General features: G+C 41.6%; 2 protein-coding genes across 2 annotated transcripts in view; both read right to left on the bottom strand.

Annotated features, from left to right (window-relative positions):
• The window catches only part of map3k3 (mitogen-activated protein kinase kinase kinase 3), a 100891-nt gene extending 95119 nt beyond the window's left edge, over positions 1-5772 (bottom strand). Inside the window, exon 1 of the mRNA XM_055657091.1 lies at positions 5387-5772. The gene's annotated coding sequence lies outside the window, so the exon portion shown is untranslated. The remainder of the gene's footprint in view (positions 1-5386) is intronic.
• Positions 5773-9827: 4055 nt separating this feature from the next.
• limd2 (LIM domain containing 2) overlaps positions 9828-24030 on the bottom strand; it is a 38910-nt gene continuing 24707 nt past the window's right edge. Inside the window, exons 2-3 of the mRNA XM_055657090.1 lie at positions 18719-18855; positions 9828-15015 (exon numbers count right to left, since the gene is read on the bottom strand). Of these exons, the coding sequence (XP_055513065.1) occupies positions 14862-15015; positions 18719-18855 (291 nt within the window). The 3' untranslated portion in view covers positions 9828-14861. The remainder of the gene's footprint in view (positions 15016-18718; positions 18856-24030) is intronic.

The following is a 24030-nucleotide window of genomic DNA, read 5'->3' as shown; positions in this document are numbered from 1 at the left end:
AGGCCGCATTTGTAAAGAGAAATACAGTCAACCTTTCTGGTTTAGTTTAGTCTAGAGGTACAGTGTGGAAACAAGCTCTTCGGCCCAGTGTGGGCTTTTCCTACAAACAGAAATGCCAGAAACACACTGATAGTCAAGCTCTAACCCACCTCCTTCTGAACTTGCAACATTCCACTCTCGAACTAACCCTGATATTGTCATTAAGGGTGGTGCTATCATCATCTGGTGAATTACCTATATTTAGTAGAGACCAAATATCAGCTGACAGACATCTCTTCACAGCTCCTTTGAATCATGACAATAGCTATTATCAGGTATGGTCACCCAGTTATGGACCTCATTTCTTCAGGAAACCTCTTGCCACAGCTTCCAGCCTGAGTGTTGCAGCCTCACACAGCCTGCTTCTATCACCTTGACAATCTCAATGTTTCAGCCACTCTTATCCCACTTATTTCTTCCTTGCCTCGATCCTTTCTCCTCCAGTCCTGTTTTTTCACATGTCTCTGTTCTTACCCTCTGAGACAGAACAAGGATCAAGTATCCCAGTCATCATATTCCAGCTGGCCATTCTCTATTCAATATATAATTCTCTTCAATTTCAGCCCCTTCAAAGAAATTCCACCTTCCCCATCTCCACCCCATTCAACATTTCTTAAGGACCATTCGCTTTGCGATTCTATGGTCCACTCTTCCCTTCCCGCCAATCTTATGACAGCGCTTCCTCCTGCAACAGCAAGTGATGTATAACATGTATTTTCATACTTTTCCTTCCCACTATCCAGGAAACCAGTCTTTCCAAGTGAAGCAATGATTTTGTAATGACTTGCATTTATTCCAATGTACTGTATACCATTCATCGATTATTGCACAGGGCAGCGTCAGGCCCATCAGTCCATAATATGTGCTGACCAAAATGCCAAGTTAAATTAATCTCATCTGCCTGCAAGTGGTCTACATAACCTCCATTCCCTGCCTGTTCACATGTCTGTCCAAATGCCTCTCAAATCAAATGCCAGTATCCCAGGTTGTCATGGGGTGATTTACGTGGTGAACTTGACTGGGAGTAATCTTTTTGCAAGTCCAAATTCAGTGCTTCGGATGCTGCCAGTTGTCAATCTGAGTTTGTGCTTAAAGTATCAAGTTTGAGATAATCTTAAATAATTAATAATCTTATTCATTTTCCCAGATTTACGGCATCAGTGATAAAACCTGCCTTTTCTTGTCATCCCAAACTACCCTAGAAGAGATAGTGGTATAGGCAAACCAGCATTTTTGATGATGCAGCAGGATGCCAGACATTTTCAGACTATTCTAATTCAATCACAACGCTGAATTTAGACCAAGTTATCTAGGTCCAGGCACAATACACTTGGCAGGTCATTTCTCTTCAAGGGCATAAGGAGCAAGATGGTATTCAAGAAAAATTAGGTAGTTTCATGGGTCACGACGAAGCAGATTTTTTTTTAGATCCAGATTGTTTAATTCATTGAATTTAAATGTCACAGCTGTTTTGATGAGATTTGAACATCTGTCTGGTTAATGCAGGCCTCTCGATTTCTGAAATAAAGGCAGACTGGAGTGCAGTATACTCAAGGAGAAGGTCCACCAATGTGTGCGCATTAACATCCATGCATCAGTCTGGTTTTCTGTCATCTAAGATTCCTCGAGATCAAGGCCTCCCCCTGTCAAATCCATGTGGTAGGTGCGTGTAATGGCTGTGCCAGGTAAAAAGAAATCATACACAGACAACGTCCACACATCAATATGATGTTTGGGACCTGGAATGTCAGAACCCTAATGAACCCTAATATACAAACCTGAACATTGCTCTAACGTCATTGATAAGGAACTCAATACAATGGCATTGCTGCCCGTAGTAAGATATGATAGGCAAGAGATGGTTAACTCAAAAAAGGAGCAAGCATACCTACCTTCTTCTGCGAAGGCAAACTTAAAGAAAAATAAATGCTGTTTTCATGGCTTCACCATAAAGAATAAGCTAATCAAGAGGTCTCAGCTACAAAACAGGTGGAATTTGTGAATGGCTCATGAACCTTCAGTACATTATAACCTCGGAACCAACCACCATCAGCACACGTTGCAATCCTGGAAGCTACAGCTATTGTTCTGCTTCACGCACATACAACATGTGCTAATAACTGTTGCAATGATCACCACTAAGTCTGCTATGTTACCCCCAGCAACCGGGTCCCAAAACAGCAACAGAAAAGTTGCTAAAGAAAATCAATTTCTTAGCTCTTTTATTCTCTACAAAGATAGCTCTAGGACAATGTTTCAAAGACTCCTTCTCAACTCCCAGCCAATAGAACCCAGAGATCCCACTGCACATGGACTACATTTAAGTCCCAATAATTAACATCCATGAAGTGACTGGCATCTCTGTCCAGACTGGTTGAACAAGAATTGGTACAGGATCCAGCAACCAATTAACTCAAAATACAAGACACTACTTATTTGGACGTTTCACCATGCCTCAAAGAAAAAAAATAACAGCTCAACAAACACATGAAGACCGATGTCCAGCAGAAAACCAGTCAACTAAAGCCAACAGATGGCAAGTGGAAAGAATGCAGTTCGTTCAGTTTTGTTCATTGGTCATCTGCAACCCAAACACCCATGACAACTCCCCACAGAGAATCAAGAGCGGAGGTGAACTTTTCCATGATAGAAAGACAATCAATGTTCAAAGGAAGGAATATTTTGATGACCTTCCAAACTGCAATTCTATCCTTCATGCAAGTACCCTTAAGACCATTCCACAACAACCTATTTGGACCAACCTAACCTCCATTCCTGACAAGTTAATTAAAAAGCAAGGCCTCTGAACCAGACAGTATCCTAGCTGAAGTTTTAAGGCTCAGCAAAGAGCAATTGTGATCTCAGCTTCCCCATCAGGGAAGAGGTGGATGTACTGTAGATGCCATAAACATGCCCATTTGCCCATTTCAGGAAAGGCAAGAAATGCAATGCGGCAACATGAGAGTAAACTCTTAGCTCACTGCCTGCAATGTCATTGCGAGGGTGTTCCGCAGATGCTTTCTACCAGTGGTCAAAGATCTCCTCCATGAATTTCAGTGTGGTTTCTATCCATCTAGACAAAGTGGATATGATTCTCATCAACACAACAACTCCAAGCAAAATGCCAGGATTAGTAAAAAATGGCCTTTTCACTGTCAACTGGGTGGAATTGTGGAGCACCCTCCTCAAATTCAGCTGTTCACATGAATTAGTTTACTTCAAAGCATGCATGTTGAGGCCTTAACCATTGGGTCTGCAACAGATCGTTGTCAAGCTAGGCTGTGTAACTGTCCCAACACATTGTGTATGGTGTAGACTCAAAATATCACCCATTCCTACTATCCAGAGATGCTGCTTGTCCCGCTGAGTTACTTTAGCGTTTTGCATCCATCTTTGGTACTTTTTTCTCACAGCATTGCTGTATCTCATCATATGAGAAACTATTCATCTTATACTCCAAAACCAAGGTCACATCAACCTCCCAGCTGCACAGATTACATTTGTGTTTGTGCACATTGATGCCAAATTCTAAATTAGTCAACTCATTAAATGAAGCATACTCTATCAACATTGCCCCACTGTATGACAATAATGATTCATAGCACGACCTGGGATAATACAAGTTGTCATCTTAGTGTAGGCACAGCCTTTTACCAACTGAACGAATGGTGCGATTAAAGATAAATTAACCAAAATCAGCACCCTATTAACCAAAATTATCCCAAAGCACTGAGGCCCAAATGACACTCAGTCGGCACCATTAAGCAGATGATGCTATATGCATGTCTGACACCAAACTCCCAAAACCAACAGTTGAGCCCGAGCTGTGTCATGGGAGAAGATTAACAGCTGAATTACAGAAAAGATTCAAGAATGTACTCAAAGCCTCCTTGAAAAAATGCAACATCCCCATTGACTACAGGGATTTTCTTCCTAGCCAGGGAACCATCAAAACCATGTCTACCCTATCAAATCCCTTAAGAACCTTTGTATGTTTCAATTGCCACACCACGTTCTTAACTCGTGTATTGGCCCAGCCCACATATGTCTTGATACAACAAACCCACTATACCAGTAATCAACCTGGTCAATCTTTACCAGTATATTGGTCCAGATGTTGCACATAACCGTTCACATACGGTCTCAACAAAACTTCCCGCACCAATTATACAGAGTTGTTACCCTTATATTCAAAAACACTTGCAACAAAGGTCAACCGTCTTCATTGTATGTTGCACCTGTATTTTGACTTTTAGAGATTTATGTGCAACACAGGTCCCATCGAACATCAACACCCATCAGCCATAATTTAAAAATCGGCATCTTTCTATAATTTTGATCAAATTGGATAACATTACACTTTTCCTCATTATATTCCATTAGCCATGACCTTGATCTCCTTAATCCCTTGGTGTCTTTAATATCCTTGTTGTCTGTTTTTTCTCTATGAATCCTCCTCACAGCCCACAATGTCACTGACCATGGGATCATAAACATACTTTAAAATAATACACTTGACATCTTCATACAAACCATTGACAGTGATTGTGAACAACTGGTATACAAGATCCGATCCTTGCAGTACCCCAAAGGTCATTGCCTCCCATCCTAAGAACTGACCTATTTTTTCCTACTGGTTTCTATCTATTAATTTATCCTTATTATATTACCCCCAATCACATGTTCCAATGTTGTTTAATAATCTCACACAGCATCTTATTCAAGATACCTGGTAAGTCCAAATACACCAGTTCCTTCTTTACAATGGTTTATTGTTTAAACAACCTAAAAAAAAGTAAGATTAAGTGTGATTTTTCAGTAATAAATCTGTGTTGATTCTACTCAATCCTGGTCTTATTTAATAAGTGCCCTGTTACTCATTGCTTAATAGTCACTTCTAGTATCTCTCCTGTTATTGACAACAGACTGAGGTTATAGTTCCCCATTTTACCTTTCTCACCTTTCTTAAACAAGTTAGTTGATAAACTTCCAACCACTGGGTACCATTCCCTCCGAAATCCACAATCCGGAAGGGCAAGGGTGGCTGATTTAGCTCTCACTTGGACATTTCCCCAAAACACACGCCATAAAATATTAGGGCCATAACTGAGTGAAAATCAAGGAACTCACTCCCCAACCTTCAACACTGACCGCAGGCTGCCAGAACGATGCTCGTCACCAACTTTTCTCAAGGTAACTGGGAATGGGCAATACATCAAAGTGACACCCAAAACTCGCAGACGAACATTTGGACATCCCAGTGTAATCGACAGCTAACTTTGGTGAATAACAGCTCAACATGTCAACGCACGCACATTCCGCTACACGGCGTCTGTTCTCCACATACCTGCATTAATGTGTGCTGCTCTCAATGCTTCAGGTTTCGGTACTTCGCGGCCCTCTTCGGCTTTGCGGCTGAGTCCCGCCGAGGGCCGCGCTCTGCTCGTTCCAGACTCCGGTAGATCCCGGGGCACTGGGCCCCGCGCCCCACAGTTCCTGCAGACTCAGCCCCGGCGCTGCGCAACTCCCAGCGACTCCATGGCGGCTTCGAGTTAGAGGGGCCCCAGCCCCCAGAACCGTGCGGGCGGACTGCAGACGGCCGCACGGCGAGCAATCATCCGTCCAACGCCGAATCTCAGTAAACGACTCCCACCAATCCGCGCCGCCAACCTGCACAGCGACGCTCTACGCGTGCGCCCCAACGTGCGGCCGGAGCCGTCGGGATTTCCTGGTGCGCATGCGCGGCGGCATCCTGTGGAATTCCTGTGGAATTGTCCGCTCTCAGCAGCCACTGCGTGCGCGCCCCCGCTTCACCTTAATGTGCGCGCCCCCGCTTCACCTTAACGTGCGCGCCCCCGCTTCACCTTAACGTGCGCGCCCCCGCTGCTCCTTGACTCGCACCTCTGACCAAAGATCTTCTAGCAGAGCTCTGCTATAGGATCTTTGCCTCTGACATTCACTCTGACGTGCGCGGCCCCGCTGCGTGCGCTCACGCGCGGACGCCCCTCTCTCCTTGACGCGGGCGGTTTGACGAAGGAACTGCAGGTGCTGGTTTAAACCCGAAGATGGACAAAAAGAGCTGGAGTAACTCCGCGGGTCAGGCGGTATATCTGGTGAAAAGAAACAGGTGACGCCGGGTGTCCGGTCCCGCTTTACCCACCGCTTCGTTTCTTCCCCCTTTTAACGCCAGTTGCTGCCTCAGCCAATTTGCAGAGGGAAGCGGAGAAGTGAGGAAGATGGCAACGGTGTCATAACGGCCCATGGTGGAATCTGTTGGAGGACCAGCCGCTCTTGTGGGGGCGATGAGGACTTCAGCTTTGAGAATCAATAAGTGAATTCGTAAGTGTGCAGTAAGGATCTGCAGATGCTGGTTTACACCGAAGATAGGCACAACATGCTGCAGTAACTCAGCGGGACAGGCAGCAACTCTGGAGAGAAGGAATGGGTGACGTTTCGGGTCGAGACCCTTCTTCAGACTGACCTTGCCTGTCCCGCTGAGTTACTCCAGCTTTTTGTGTCCGTTCACCTTCATAAAAGCTGGACTAACACAGCAGATCAGGCAGCAAATTTGGAGAACATCCGTCGTTCTACAAGAAGTGGATTCAATATTGTTGAACTTCCATTAGTTCATAAAGTATATAAGAAGGTCGACAAAAATGGCTGGAGAAACTCAGCGGGTGAGGCAGCATCTATGGAGCGAAAGAACAGGCGACGTTTCGGGTCGAGACCCTATATGATGTCTTTTTTTTTCGAGAACATGAAGAACCAACGCGGGTAGACGTTAAAGTGCTGGAGTAATTTAGCTTGTCGGGCAGCATGTGTGGAGAACATGGATTGTGAGGTTTCGGGTCAGACATTTCAGTCTGAAGAAGGGTCCCTACCCGAAACGGCACCTATTTGATGCAATGGCTCCTGAAGATCCCTTTGGTGAGAGGGGAAAAATAAGGCGAGAGGGGTAAAATAATAGGAAGCTAAAGAACAACTTTTTCAAAGGGTGGTGGGTATATGGAACGAGCAGCTGCCAAATGAGGTCGTTTTGCTGGCTACCATGACATTTAAAATACATTTGGACAGGTACATGGATAGGAAAGATTTAGAGGACTAAACGCAGGCAAGTGGGACTCTTGTAGATGGGGCAGCATGGGCAAGTTGGGCCGAAAGGCTTGTTTCCGTGCTGTATGCCAGTGCAATTTATACCAATTTCTTCAGCCTCTTTCAATCCAGGGTGTTGGAGTTACAGAATCAGTCTGTGTTACAAGAAGTGTTAAGAGAATAGTTAAAGGGAATTATAACATGATTCTCTTTCAATTGATGCTGCCTGATATGTGGAGTGTTTACAGCATTTTCTGTTTTTATTTTAGAAATCCAGCAAGCTAAGATTTTCAATCCATGAAATTCTCCTGTCCACTTCTTTAATCAGATCCAAAGAATTGCATCAGTTTAGGTAATTTCACTATTCATATGGTGCAATGCAGGCACTCATTTTATGTGTGAGAGGCCTATGACTCAATATTATAATTGGACTTCCCAATTTAAGATAATCCTTACCCCTTACTTTCCTAATTCTTTGACCTCCCATACAGCCCCCCCCCCCCCACATCCTTTCTTACCTTATCTATGTTATTTCTGTCTGAAGAAGGGTCTCGACCCAAAACGTCACCTATTCCTTCTCTCTATAGATGCTGCCTGACTCGCTGAGTTACTCCAGCATTTTCAGAATCAGATTCAGATTGTATTCGCCAAGTATGTTTTGCAACATACGAGGAATTTCACTGGCCAAGTCAGTCATACAATTAAAAGCAAGACTCAAAAGATTTTGTGTCTATCTTTGATGGATTCCTATGTGTGGATGAGGAAGTTGCATTTTTCTAGGAGACTGGACTGGGTGAGACCAGGCGCAAACTAGGCGACCTGTTTGTAGAACACCTATGCTCTTTAATGGCCATACCAGGTCCCAGTTGCATACCATTTAAGCTCCCTCTTCCCATATACACACCAACCTGTCTGTCCTTGGTCTTCTACATTACCAGAGTGAGGCCAAAAGTGAACTAGAAGAACATCTCATTTTATGTGTGAGAGGTCTATGACTCAATATTATAATTGGACTTCCCAATTTAAGATAATCCTTACCCCTTACTTTCCTAATTCTTTGACCTCCCATACAGCCTCCCCTTCATTCTGTTTTAACCCTTTCCACACCTAGTTCCATCCACCTACATATCCACTAAAATCACCCATTGGATCTCTGCCCCCCCCCCCTCTCTGCGTTTATCTGTCCATCTCCCTCTCTTAAATTGTGCCCAACATCACTTCTGTTTATGATTCTAGCGCTGGCAGCCTTTGTGCTCCTACTTGACATCCTGCATCCTGTTTTCACCTTCACTCCCCCCCCCCCCCCCCCCCCCCCCCCCCCATCTGGCTCAATCTGCCTTTTTTTTTCTCTCAAAGGTAGACACAAAATGCTGGAGTAACTCAGTGGCACAGGCAGCATCTCTGGAGAGAAGGAATGGGTGATGTTTCGGGTCAAGACCCTTCTTCAGATGCTCTCATCTTTTCTCTTTTTTCTCTCATCTGTTCCACTTCTGCCTCCTAACTCCACCCTTCCTGCATCCATTCCTCATCTCCCCCCCCCGGTCCACATATCACCCAAGGACTCTGTCTCACCTACCTCTTCTCTTTACGCCGGCCACCTTCCCTCTCCATTCTCAGCCCAGATGAAGAGTCGCAAGCTGAAATGTTAACAGTTCCTCTCCCTCCAGTTATTGCTTGACCCACTGAGTTCCTCCAACAGTTTGTTTTTTTTGCACCCAATTTCAGCATTTGCAGTCTCTTTTATCTCTATTTCCTCTGAACATTGTGCTACCACTGTCATCTGAAGCAGGCAAAGTCAGGATTAATAGTTTATTTGAGTGCAGTCTTTGGATGATGAAGCAGGTCCATTCATAATTCGAATTACTATGTCTGCAGAGGGTCCCGACCTGAAGGATCGCCTATCCATGTTCTCCAGAGATGCTGTCGCACCCTTGCACTTGGTGTCCTTTTTCCATTGATTACTCCACTGATTTTCAAAGGTCATTATATCATAGCGTTGCAGCAGCTTCCAAGCTGTTGGGTATACCAATGTTAGTTCCACCTCTGTGTATAAGACACACAAAGTATTCGACACACAAATTATTCAGAATAAAAATTTATGACCTGGCTTAAATGGTTTTGGTGTAAAATGCTTTGAGTATAGGAAGTAATGGAGTAATATAAACACAATGTTAAAAATAATAAACTAATAGTTAGTAAATTAAATCTATTTCCTAATATGATGAGGATTACAAGGGAATTCTTCACAAAGAAAAATAAATATGGAATTATCTCCTAAAAAAGATACAGATTTAGCATTCTTTAAATTGGTAATGATTATGGACTAATTTAGCTAGATGAGGTTGCCAATCATTCATAATTCAAAGGAATGGCAGATCAGGGGTTGAATGGACTCTGTTTTAAATGTTCCTACTTTGTGTGTCTCTCTACTGCCATGGAACCAATACTTACTAAGCACTGTTTCTGATATAGTATGTTTAATTAATGGATCAGTACAATCAACCACTTCTGAAATCTCATATTAGTCTCTAATGAACCAAAAATGGAAATATATATTCTGGGCAACTGAGCTTTCTATGAACATTGATACCATCTAATGAACATTAAAGATATCAAGGAAAGTGTGGAGAGTCTTACCTTTTTCCCACTGCCCCGCCCCCCCCATCCCTTTATTTTGTAGCATATTGCACACAGAGTTACACAATGGATATTTTAATGTTAAAACTCTAACATTTGTAAAGCAGAGGTGCATTCACAGATTCAAAGCAGCACTTTTAACAGTCGTGATCAGAGATATACAAACAGTAAAAAAGATACAAACATACAATATTTATAAGGCATGTATATTGGGGGCATATCTACTGTGTAAAAAATATTGTAAATGCAGTAACCTGCCAGTGACAGCTTCCTTCAGGACAGTTTGTGAAATACAGAGTGACCAAAAAGGCAGTGAATTGTTTTACATGTAAATGTATTAAGTTAGAACAAAACATTTGCAAGTAAAAGAGGTGATTGTGACAACCATATATAACTGATGTACAGAGCAAGATGTGTTCAGACTCTGATTGTAAACTACAGTCTCTAATCACATTTTGTGTCTCTAATATATGATAATTCACAGTAATGTGTGCAATGCGTACTACAAACTTAGACCCGTATATCACGTGGAATTAGTTCAATATGCAGTGTATGGTGGCCCACTAATACTTGGTGCAGGCCAAATGCAATAGGCCTTCACATTCAAAGTATATAATGTAGGGTTGTTTCATAAGTTGTTTGGTAAGTAATCCCCAGATCACTGCAGTCTGAAACCTAAGTCCTGGAGTAAATTGCTTGTTTCTTTCTGACCATGATCGAATATTGTGCGATCAGCAAATACCTGAAAATGATTGTATTTTCTCATCTTTCCCTCCTCCTGAAAGGGTTAACTGCAACTGCACATAAATCAAGAGCCTCAGTTCATTGTGGCTGTTCTTAAGTAAGTATGTAATACAATCATCTTGCAGGTTGTTTTGGCCATCAAGCCAAGCCCCATCCCTTCCTTGTTTAACATCAACATGCAGTATTGATCATTGTGCAAGTTTTCTGTACCATCTTGGCAACTCTGTGGCCCCAACCATGAGGGTTTGGAGATTATTACTCTATCTTAGCATTTCATTTATGCGATGTACTAGGCAAAGGCCAGCATATCTGTAAATGAGCTGTGTAGCTGCGGTTATTGTATTTAATAATTTCCAATTTCAATATTGATTAGATCCAATATAACTGGGTAGTTAGTGGGGGATCCTGACCCACTTATCCCATTGTTGAGAACAAAGTGTCTAAACAACAAGAACCACCAATATAATAAATTCATGCAACCATTACAAAACAGCACTCAACATTTTTCACTTTGGGGAAACATCATATACCACCAAGTCCCGAAATGCTGATCACAGATTTACGCATGCAGTAAAGATTTTCTTCAAAATAACATCACACTTAAAAACCTCAGTTTCAAGGTTGCATTGATCTTAATCTGCAAAAACACTTCATTTCTCATCAAGTTGGTGAGAGTAGTTTGTGTTTAGGGTGAGTATTTTATTGGGTGGGGAGAAAATCTGGTGGGGAAGCTAGAACAAGCGTGTAAACTTTAAAATTAGTAACAGGCCAGTTAAGAGTAAAATCAGGCAAAGATGTTTGCAGAAGAAGTGATGGAGTTCAGCACCACAAAAGGGACATAAATGAAGGGGCATTGACATTTTCAAGCCTGAGATCATAATATTTCAATTACCTTAAGAGCATTCAGGGAATATAGAGAAGACAGGAAAATTTGAGTTATTATACAAACTAGCCATAATGTCACAATGGCCGAACGGGTCTGGGGCTGAATGACCACCTGTTATCTCCCTATTGTTTTACCTGAGAGTGTTTAGCTCGCAGCTGCACAGAATACACATAATCAGCGATGGTTTGGAGGTGAGGAGTAGTGGATATTGAGTGTTTGATTGCCATTCTGCACAGCAATTGTCTTTGATGTCAACTAAAAATTCCGTGTTCTCTTTCCACAGATGCTGTCTGATTAGGAGTGTGTCCAGCATTTTCTATTTATTTCATGGAGAAGTTGTGGTATGGAAGAACTTTTAAGGCTCTGGTTGTATAGTCACTTCCTTATGGATGATAGTAGATGTGACTGCACATCAATGATGGCGTTGTGAGGTGCAACAGGATCACTTCGGTCCAATGAAAGTAGAACTGCGAGTTTTAAGAACTTAGGTCAGGTGATGGGAATGCAGAACACACCAGCCTCAAAAAGGCAATTAATCCACCCCATTTTCTGAGATGAAAATGGGTTCGAAGTAGAAATCCTGTGGGGATTTGATTGTTTTTCAACCTGAGCTCTGAAATCAAGTATCTCCCTTTGGTACGATCCTCATGAAATCATGAATAAGGGAAGCTGAACAACATGAATATGGAATGCCCCGCACTCCCGTTTAAAAGTGGTTGAAATATAGCTATAGCCTTAATTTGTTTGTTGCTGTCGATGAAGTGCACTTCATCCACAAGTATGGCCTAAAGATTTGGAAATGGGCATAATGCTAAGCCAGTGTGGAAATTGTCATTGTCCTTGGTTCACAGGCAAAAAGTGAATTTTCACATACAAAGCTGACTTCATCTGCAAGCTGTAGATGAAAATAGTGGATGATAATGTCTACGTGACCTTGCCATTGTTTTGGACCGTGACTCATTCCAGCTGCTGCCTTATTGCTTCCAGCAATCCATTAATGCCATCTACACTGCATATACCCAGGCATTCGAATTGCAACGTATCACAAAATAGACGGCAAATTGAAGTTATGGGAAAGGGGCGGGTAGGTGGATGAGAGTGCAAGGGCCACTAGACTTCCACGAAAATGGAAGTGTGTAAGTCATCTGGGCCGGTTCCTAGGCCACGTCTATGAAGGGCAAAAGTGTTGATTGTCTTGCCTGCTGCTGAACTGGAGAATGATTGAGATCTTGTTTTGATTAGAGGAGGAGGTCATTTAGTCCAGGCCAACTGCCATGGAAACAAATCCCATCGGCCCCATTCCCCCTCTCCTCATTTGTCTGTGCAATGTATGCTCTCACCTTTGATTCTTGTTTTGTCTTAAACCTAGACAAAGTGGGAATATAGTATAATTAATTAATGTACCATCACATCTGTGGGATATGCACGAGAACTAGAGGAAACTTGCAAACTTTGCACACAGCACCTGTGATCAGGATGGATCCTGATTCCTTGGAACAGTGAGGCAGTGTTAATGAGTGCTACACTGTCACCATTTTGCTGAATGCATGAAGGGTAGGACATCTGTTAATCACAGTGACATTGGTCCAGGTCTAGCACACTGTCCTTTGGCTTCAGTAGTAGTCATTTCAATCTTTAGTTTGGGGAAGAGTAACGTGAGCATTTTTCAAATGGTTTACTAATCTTGGCCACATAGCAACTATTTATAAAAGACCAGTGATTTTTTTTTTTAATGAAACCCAGAAATGATCTATGACTTATTAACTGTAATGTAAAATGCAATGGTTCACAAACAGTAAACATTTAAGTACCAAAATATTATTCTTCATATGTAACTCATTACTGAAGCACAGTTTAAGTTGGAAAAAATGCATTCCATCTGCTGAGCCTGTGGTTCAGGATATCACATTGTGATAATTAACACAACTGAAATCCCACGCACTTCAGACACATGTTCGCTTTATAAAAACAGTCCAAGCTGGGGAAAATGACACAGACATCACTAAATCTGACAATTAAAATCCTTGGTAGACACAAAATGCTGGAGTAACTCAGCGGGACAGGCAGCATCTCTGGAGAGAAGAATTGGGGACGTTTCTGGTCAAACCCCTTCTTCAGACTGATTAAAATCCTTGGTTATTCAACCAGCAATTAAATGGAAATGGGTGGTAGAGATAGAGAGGAGGAGGTGGGGGGTGGTGATGGGGAAGGTCTGCTTTCTGTATAAAGATAAATGTTTCATTCCAGAGCTGAGTCATAGTATGCAGTGGGTAGATGGAGCAGCAAGAGTCAAAAGTGTTCTATTGTCATGTGTACCAAAGCAGGACAATTAAGTTCTTACTTGTGGCAGCAGTGACCTGCATCATGGCAACTAGTGGTTAGCAGAGCACGGACATCTACCAGGATGGGAGACAAGGTAGACAATAACTCGTGGGGGAGGGTAACTGGTCACTGTAACAGGGCTCTCTTCCCAGCTGGGGTGCATGTTCTCTGAAACCGCTACAGGTTGGGGGTATGTGTGTGAGAAGAGAAAGGTGCATGAGGCAAGGGTCTGCAGTGGAACTACAGTCCAATTTGCTGAGTAATGTGTCTGACTACAAAATGCTCAAGGCACCAAGTTGAAATCACTTGCAGATCTGCTCTATCTCTAGAAGGAACTGCTCCAGAGAAGTGATCTGGATAGTTATGTTGGGTTGTAGGCTTCTGGATAATGAGGGAAGTGTACAATGTAGCAAGGGGTACAGGTGATGCACTATGATTATGAATCCTTTAGCAGATAATTCAGTCACAACTGATGCGTAACTGGCACTGTGTCTTTTCTATAAAGCACAGTTGTAATATCTGGCATATCATGCTCCATCATACCGTCCTTTTTAAAGATATATCGTTGAGAGTATTCTGTGCAGTTGCAAACTGTTCCCACTGGGGTGGGCTATCATTCCAAAGACATAGCAATGTGTAATGAGGGAAGAATTGCTCTGGTTAAAGTGTGGTAGCACTACAGTTATGTACAAGCCACGTGTAGTCCATCGTACAAGTTATCAGGACGGGGAATTCTGGCGACCCTGTTCCAGTTTTACTTTCATTTCAATTTTCCTCCGTTATTAAATAGATGGAATAATTGTTAATACCAGGAATTTCAATGAACAGAGCATGCCTCGGCCTGTGGCCTGCCGTTGTCCATGGACAGGCTTAGATACTCCTGGATGGGTGCTATAAACCCAGACATACGCTGGTTGTTTGTGTAACTACCTCCCCATGACCTTTTTTATGATGTCGCTACCCACAATAACAACAGCAATCCTTCCCTCTTGTTAGCAATGGCCCCTAAATTACACGCTATTTAAAGCAAATTAACGAATTGCAGCTGCTGTGCCCCTAGTTAAAGAGAGGCGAGGTGCCAGTGCTTCCCGCTTGGTTAGCTGCTAGCCACCTGCTCCATCCCCCAGCAATGCTACAGTGGTTACTTGGAGCCACTCTCAGCCGTCTTCTGCTGCCATTGTTCCTTGTGCTGTTTCCGGCCAAAGCCCTCGTCGTAATTCCCCTTGCTTTTGAACAGTTGTTGAAAGTGAGGCTTGCAGTAAAACTCACCCTGCAGTGCTGCATAGCTTCCCAGACTGAGGGGACAAAATGGGAACACGTCATACATTTCACGACCATGGCATTGTTACAATCAAAATCAAAATGGTAAACCAAGCTAGCAAGGGGATGTCCATTATCTATACCTCTTTCTTGTCTCGTTGTCAGCACTGGCACTGGTGGCAGTTAGCTCACCCCATTGCAGCAGCACAAGCAAAGAGTTATAAAGACTGGCTACTCTTTCCTACCCGAGGTTTTGCAGGGCATGAAGCAGAGGGAATTTTGATTTAACACATCCAGCATTTGTTACATGGAATCTCCAGCAGCCAGCTAACGATATGGAAAATTGGACAAATCGAAGCAACTAATTACTGCCCAATCAGTCTATTCTCCACCAGCAAGTTGATGGAAAGTGTTGTTGCATTAAAGCACAGCACTTCCTCTCCAATAACCTGCTTACTGATGCCGAGTTGGGATGTCAAGTTTCACGTTTTTGTGTACCTTGTGTGCTGTGACTGTCAGCAGGCCCAATTCCTCTCTGGGGATAAATAAAGTTTTATCGTGTCGTATCATGGGTGACATCAAGGGAACATTTTACCAAGTGTAGCATCAATGAGTCCTAGTAAATCTCAGGTCAGTGGGCATCAAGGGGTAGATGCCAATGGTTGGAGTCATACTTTGCACAACTATTGGAAGTCGATAATTCCAGGCCCACAACATAATTTCAGCAGTATCTTAAATCAATGCCACAGGCTCAACCTTCTACACGGCTTCATCAAAGAGCTTAACTTCCATTATGGGGGGTCATAAGTGGGCTAATGATTATATAATTCCACTCAACCTCTGAAAACAAAGCAGTCAATATTGGCAACGCTTTGACAACATGAATTGATCAGTCTCAATTTACAGTTGTGGCTTAGTGTCAAGCAATTGCATTTTTAACAAGGGAGTGTTTGATCTCTTATACTTGACATTCAGTGGCATTACATTTCCAAGTCAACTGATTCACAATATTTACATAAAATAGTTTACAACCATTTATTGAACAGTTGAAGTTCATTCATTGCAGGTGAATCAAACATTACAACTTCAAATGGCAAAATCAAGATAGGCGTTTTGAAAAAGTTTGGCAGATTTCTGATAAAGTTGTGCCTAATGAAACAAGGTTGAGCGTTCAAGATAAGGTGTGGTCAAAATCCTATTCCCAAGGTAAACGAGTTAAAACAAAAGTGCATAGGTTTAAGCTGAGAACGGCAAGATTTAAAGGGAACCCGGGGTGGAGTTTTTTTGCACAGAAAGTGGTGGGTGTATGAAGGAGCTGCCAGAGGAATCTATAGAGGCAGGTACAATTACAATGTTTAAAAGTCATTTGGTCAGGTTCATGGATAAGATGAACTGCTATGAAATATTTCCCACTTCCCTGGTTGTACCTCCTAAAGCAAGCACCTGGGAACAACCACCACCTTCAGATCGCCATACTGATTTCAAAATCTATCATTAATCCTTGATCGCTGCTGGGTCTAAATCCTAGAACTGCCACCCCCACTGCCATCAGCTGTTTAAGAAGATGGCTTATCGTCAGGAATAAATGTAGGCCTTGCTAACACAATCCATTTGTGAAAAAATGAACTTTAATTAAATCACTTGCAGTGGCTTCTAGTCTGATCATTCTTAAATTTCAATCTGTCTCGATCATAAATGTTACTTCAGGTTCTTCCCGATATCTTGACCACTCTCTTTACTCTTTTGTGGTTGGTAAATAGGGATCATTCCATGCCCTTCGCCCTTCCAAAGATGGGAGAGAATGTTGTCTTCACACTTGTTTGACGCATCAATGAAATGATTAAGAATCACTTGAAACCATGCCGATGCAGAATCTACCCAACTGGGTTTCTAATTGGATGAAATGGAGTACACATTCTGACCCCGAAGGTTCACCTATCATGGAGTCTCTGAGATTATCCCATTTGTGTTATTTTACTATGAATTAGCATTAATGTAATAATAATCCCAAATGAGAGCTTCTGGTGAAATAAACTTTCCCAGGAGAAGCCTGGGAGGCCACAGGCAACTGCAGAATGCTGTTTCGAGCCACCATAATTCCACAATGAACAATGAGTGGAGGGAAAGCTACTGGATGAGCTACAAATACAGTCTACTGTAGCGGCCTGACCGAGGTCAGGAAAAGGCCAGACGCCAGTAGTCAAACAGTAGTCTTTTAATCCCTACAGCGAGAGTACACCACACACACACCTCGAGAGCACTAAACCCAGGGTCATCTGGAAACCCCGTGGCAGACCAATACCCCTGTCCCTCAATCGGCGAGGGGGATGATCCAAGGAGTGGCCTACCTACCCCCCCAGGGACCGCCACACTACCATAATTAGTTACTGAGCAGCACTGACCTTGGGTCTGGTACCAACCTTTGCTTCCCATGCAACCCATGCTTTCTGGAGGGAATTGTGAAACATGCAGGTGGATTGGGAGTGAAAGAGTAAGCTAAAGAAAGTTACTCAAGCAGCAAAGATGCTGAAGATGAACAACACTAAACTACTGAAGCTGCTCTATTAACAATATCTAGTGATTCACATATTATTACCTATGCCCACTGTGGAAAATTCACAAATCACTATTCAAGCAGCAAGAATCCCGTAACCTGTTGGTGCAAGTCCTTGACGAGAGCTGTAGTTAACCATTTAAAGCCTGGAGACCTGGAGGCTATGATTCATTTCAACAACAGATTTTGTTTGTTTTTGTTTTGGCTCCTGTCCAATCTTGGTGGTGTGAATGCAGGTTCCTCACTACAGCAGCCAACATCCATGCACAAAATTAGTTATGGCGGATTGGTGAGTTAGGTGTTGGCGTTGGGCATCACATCCTCAGTACTGCTAATCCATGTGCACCTTGACCCATAGCCACTTGCATAGAAACATAGAAAATAGGTGCAGGAGTAGGCCATTCGGCCATTCGAGCCTGCAACGCCATTCAATATGATCATGGCTGATCATCCAACTCAGTATCCTGTACCTGCCTTCTCTCCATACCCCCTGATCCCTTTAGCCACAAGGGCCACATCTAACTCCCTCTTAAATATAGTCAATGAACTGGCCTCAACTACCTTCTGTGTCAGAGAATTCCAGAGACTCACCACTCTCTGTGTGAAAAATGTTTTCCTCATCTCGGTCCTAAAAGATTTCCCCCTTATCCTTAAACTGTGACCCCTTGTCCTGGACTTCCCCAACATCGGGAACAATCTTCCTGCATCTAGCCTGTCCAACCCCTTAAGAATTTTGTAAGTTTCTATAAGACCCCCCCCTCAATCTTCTAAATTCTAGCGAGTACAAGCCGAGTCTATCCAGTCTTTCTTCATATGAAAGTCCTGACATCCCAGGAATCAGTCTGGTGAACCTTCTCTGTACTATGGCAAGAATGTCTTTCCTCAGGTTAGGAGACCAAAACTGTACGCAATACTCCAGGTGTGGTCTCACCAAGACCCTGTACAACTGCAGTAGAGCCTCCCTGCTCCTATACTTATAGCTGGCTGTACCCACTTCTGTACCTCATGGAGCATGAGGCCAGTTCACATTAATATCTCAGCACAAACCAGGAGTTAACCTGGAAGGTTTCTGGTGTGAAATGCACTTCTACCGACTGCTAAACTGAGCTATTGGTGCAGTGGCTGGTGTCGTAGATTGTGGAGCTGAATGCAGAATTTTACAAGAGTTTAATTTCATATCTCACCTCAGTTTAGCTTTGCAATGCTTGCAGCAGAAACAGGTGGTGTGGAAAATAAGCTTATCAGCAACCAGTTTTTCCATGGGATACACCGTTTTATTGCAGGAAGTGCAGAGTTCCTGCGGCGTGGTCCTCATAAATGCCTGGAATGAAAAGTAAAATACATACACCTCATTAGCCTGAGCCTTGGGAAAATAAAGGGCAATAGCAGAGACCTGCATTGCTACAAGTTCCCATGGAAAAATTAGCAGTGATCAATTGTACAATCTTTTTTTACCTTCCATCACAGTGAGGAGGTGCCTGGAGAGTCACTGTGAAGGATGTTTGTGTTAAATTGAGTGTTTTGTTGCTTTTTTACTCTAATGACTGCATGTCAACAACATTTCGTTCAAACTTGTTTTTGTTTTTTTTGTTTTTTTAATTTTTATTTATTAGAAGCAAGTGTACAAAAATATAACCAACGGCATATGACATCATACAGTTATTGGACAGCTTCAATTTTGACTTTTAGCTATAGTTAGGAGAAAAGAAAGGAGAAAAAGAAAGAGAGAGAAAAAGTGGATTGTGCAAGGATAGAACCCCTAGATTACCAAAGTGGTGTAGCCAAAGAGTGCGTAAATAAAAGAAATCAAAAAGGAATAGAGGAATAAAAGGACAAAAAAGAAAGGTAGAGAAAAGTGATGATATACCTGCCTCGCATCCCTCCCCACCCATCACCCAATCCGTAATTAGATTTAACTCCAAAATTGTGTTGTACCATACTATCCTTGTAATAAATCAATGAATGGTGTCCATGTCTTCGGAAAATGATCTGGTTTTTCTGCTAAGACAAGTCTAATATTTTCAAGATGTAGCGTCTCAGACATGTTTGTAATCCACATTTTAAGAGTAGGGACAGATGTATGTTTGCAAAATTTGAGTATTTGTTTTTTTGCCGTTTGTCAGGCCATAAATAAGGAAACGTCTTTGAAATAATGATAGCTCAGAGCAGGCTTCTGACGTACCTAGAATAATCAATTCCGTGTCGGGGTCCAATTTTGTTTTTAATGTTTTTGAGAAATTTTCAAAAATTCCTCTCCAAAAATTATGTGACTTTATGCAGGAGGCGAAGGAATGTGTTATAGATGCTTCCTGAAGGAGACATTTATCACAAATAGGAGATACATTTGGAAAGATCTTATTCAGTTTAGACTTTGAGTAGTAGAGTCTGTGCGGTATTTTAAGTTGAATTAACGAATGTCTAACGTTAATCGAACAATTGTGTATATATGAAAGTTTTTCTTCCCATCTATCTTTTAGAATTTTTAGGCCAAGTTCCTCTTCCCAGGCTCTTCTAATCACTTCTGACGATGGGATTTCTATATTTAAAAGGGTGTTATACAGATATGATGTTAACTTGTTTGACTCCGAATTTCTATTCATACATTTGTCTAGTATGTCTGGCAGCAAAGCTTGGTAGTCTTGGGTATCTGTTTTCAGACAGTCTCGAATTTGAAGGTATCTGAAATATTGATTACCTTTCAGGTGATATTTCGACTGTAATTCTTGAGAGAATGAGAGAAGAATTCCCATCTCATAAAGATCAAATTTTTTGATTCCTAATCTTTCCCAATATGTAAATGTTTTGTCTAAAATAGATGGCTTGAACAAAGGATTATTGGCAATTGATGAAAGAAGAGATACATTTCTCAGTTTAAAGGTTGATTTCACTTGTCTCCAGATTCGTAAAGTAATGTGGATAATCGGATTTTTCTCATATAGTGTGTTCTTCAAATTTATTGGAGACAGACGAATCGCGCCTATGTTAAAAGGCGAACAATCCTCTCTCTCAATTATTAACCAATTTACCTGTTGGCCTGTATTGTCCAGCCAGTAATTACATTTTTAATATTCGTTGCCCAATAATAGTATAAGAAGTTGGGGAGAGCCAATCCACCAGTTTCTTTGGGTTTACATGGATGCCGTTTATGAATTCTATGTGTTTTATAATCCCAAATAAAGTTTGTAATCAGAGAATCAAGTTTTTGGAAAAAAAATTAAGGAAGATGTATCGGTATTAATTGGAATAAATACAGGATTTGTGGGAGGAAGATCATCTTTATAGCATTTATTCTACCTATTAGAGACATCGGAATTGTTTTCCAAAATTGAATAAGAGCGTTTAATTTAGTAACTAAAGGAGGGAAGTTTGCATTGAATAGAGAAGTATATTTTCTGGTTACCTGAACACCCAGATATTTGAATTTTTCCGTAGCAATTCTGAAAGGAAATTTTAGGTGTATCAGCTCTTGAGGTTTTATTGACATAATTTCACTTTTGTTCCAGTTTATTCTATATCCTGAAAAGGAACCAAATTCCTCTATAAGATTTCATATACTTGGAATGCTAACTTGGGAATTGGTGATATATAATAATACATCATCTGCATATAATGATATTTTATTATTGGAGTATTTAGTATTATAGCCATGAATGTTCGGATGTACTCTTATATTTTCCGCTAGAGGTTCAATCGCAAGGGCAAATAACAGGGGTGATAATGCACATCCCTGTCTATTGCCCCTGGATAACTGAAACGTAGGTGAGAGTATATGGTTAGTCAGTATTCTGGCAGTCGGCTTATCATATAACAGTTTTATCCATGAGATAACATTTTCTCCCAACTGAAATATTTGCAATACTGTAAAAAGATATTTCCATTCTACTTGATCAAATGCTTTTTCTGCATCTAATGAAATAATTGATGTCTTCTTTTATCGTTCTGTGTGAGTACATTATGTTAAAAAGGCGTCTCAAATCATTAAACGAGTGTCTCTTGGGTATAAACCCCGTTTGATCCGAGTGTATTTATTTATTAATGTATTTACTTAATCTTCTTGCCAAAGTTTTCGCTAATATTTTCTGATCTGTATTTAACAGGGCGATTGCTCTGTATGATCCCGGGTCTTCCAGATCTTTATCTTTTTTGGGTATAAGTGTGATTCAGCTAATGTTTGTGGTAATGTTTTTCTTTAAATGCGTATGTATAAAGGTTGTATAAACGCGGGGAAATTACCTCGTAAAATCTTTTATAAAATTCGTTACTAAACCCATCTGGTCCTGGTGTTTTGCCATTCTTCAATGAATTGATTGTCTCTTCTATTTCTTTAATTGAAATCTATGCTCCTAATTCATCTCGTTCCACCGGATTAAGTGTCGGAAGATTACAGTTATCAAGAAAGTTTGTGATTTTTCTCCTTTCTGTTGATGTTTTGGATGTATATGAATTTTGATAAAATTGTGCAAATCTTTCATTAATGTCTTTTGGAAGTGTTAACAATTCACCTTTACCTGATTTGATTTTTTGGATAGTATGGTCCTTTTCAACTTTTCTCAACTGGCGTGCTAGAAGTTTGTGGTTTGTCGCCGAATTCAAAATTTTCCTGTTTAGTAATTTGAAATAGTCTGATAACTCTTGCCGAGAGAATTTGATGTAGCTTAAATTTGAATACTGCTATCTTATTATGTTTTTCTATAGTCAGATCTATCGCGTTTTCTGAGTCAAGTCAAACTTGTTTTTGAATGACAAATACAGAAATTCAATTCAATTCAATTCAATCGCTAGCTCTGAACTGAGACGTTGGTCAGAGTGCTGGAATGAAGGGTGCCTCCGTGCTTCCACAGTGATAATATGGACTGGAAGAGACCACAGTCAATGGGCATCAGTGGTACAAACACTGTACAGATTGAAGACCAGGGTTATGCACTCACCACTTCTCCATTCATTACCATTATGAGAATTACACTGACACCATGTGTCTGACCTCGCCCAGCTAAACAGAATTCTCCTAAACAGAATTCTCCTGTAGCAAGCACTGCCATTCAATATGATTATTGCTGATCATCCTAAATCAATACCCCATTCCTGCTATCTCCCCATATCCCTTGATTCCGTTAGCCCGAAGAGCTATATCTCTCTCCTGAAAACATCCAGTGAATTGGCCTGCACTGCCTCATGTGAGATGTATTTCAATATACATCCTGACAGCAGGAAATGGAATCTGTTCAACAAATCAGTTGCCTTGACTGGTAGTATGTTACCTCGCATTCTCTCTCGTTCACCCTTATAAATAGCAGGCAGGGATGGCATCAGGCTTTAACTCACCCTCAGCATGAGTCTACACTCATCACTTCTATTGCTTGGCAATAGGTTTGGATGTGGGAATGCTCCTGACTGTAGGAACATGTTGATGCCCTGGATTGGCACCACTGCATGGATTCTGGAAGTGACATGCTTATTACTCTCATTGAACCTAGGAATTATCTCAAAGAAAAATATAGGAGAAAATGGAGATCTGATATAAAAGCAGATAATGCTGGAAATGTTCAGCAGATCAGACAGCATCTTTGGAGAAGACTTAGGCTTTCAAGGCAATGATCTTCCAGAATTATCAAGGCATTTCTAGTAAATTCAGAAAGAAGCAATTTAAAGCACTGGTTTGGCGACTGCTCTGCAGAAGACCGCAAAGAAATTGCAGTGTTATGAATGTAGCCCAGTCCATCACACAAGCCTTCCACCTACAACTACTCCACCTAAACTTCACTGCCTTGGGAAAGCAGACAACAACATCAAGGATCATTCGCATCCTGATTATTCCGCCGATCTTCCAATCTACCACGTTGTGATCCTGGCACATTTTTTATCTGCACTTTCTCTGCGGCTGCAATACCAAATTCTGTGCTCAGTTTACTTTCGCATTTGCACTCCCTGAAGCATTCACGTATGATATGATTTGCCTGAGTAATACCACTATCTCGGTGCACGTGACAAAAATAATAACCAGTAAAACCAGTAAATAGCTTGTCCACCAGAAGAGGGCAGCCTTCCATCATATCCTCCTGTCTGCAATCACGTCCTTCACTTCATTTAATTGTACCACAGCAGCGTCAGTGTGAGGACTTAACTGAATGGACATGATGAGAAAAACTTGGAAAAGCTAGGAATTTCTGTTTAAAGGCAGCGAAGGTATGAGGAGACTGGGATTAAGATGCTCTAAGTTATGAACAGTGTTAACAGAGTAAATATGGAGAGACGTCAGACGCTTCATTAACCAGAGAAAAAACAACTTATGTTGGGCAGAAGAAGCAGGGACAACTTGAGGAAACTTATTTTAAAACAAGAAATGCAATGAATATAATCGGGAACATTAAAAGATTGCCGGAAGCAGAAGCAAAACTGGTTAAATATTTAAAGGAGAAAATATATACAGTTATAGGGAGAGGGTTTTAGTAGTTAACTACTAAACAATAGGTCAGAGGGGCTGAATGGCACCCTCCTG

Source organism: Leucoraja erinacea, chromosome 27 (assembly GCF_028641065.1).
Source record: "Leucoraja erinacea ecotype New England chromosome 27, Leri_hhj_1, whole genome shotgun sequence".
Classification (NCBI taxonomy): Eukaryota; Metazoa; Chordata; class Chondrichthyes; order Rajiformes; family Rajidae; genus Leucoraja; species Leucoraja erinaceus.
The sequence above is the reverse complement of the archived record's forward strand: the minus strand, read 5'-3'. Positions and strand labels throughout refer to the sequence as shown.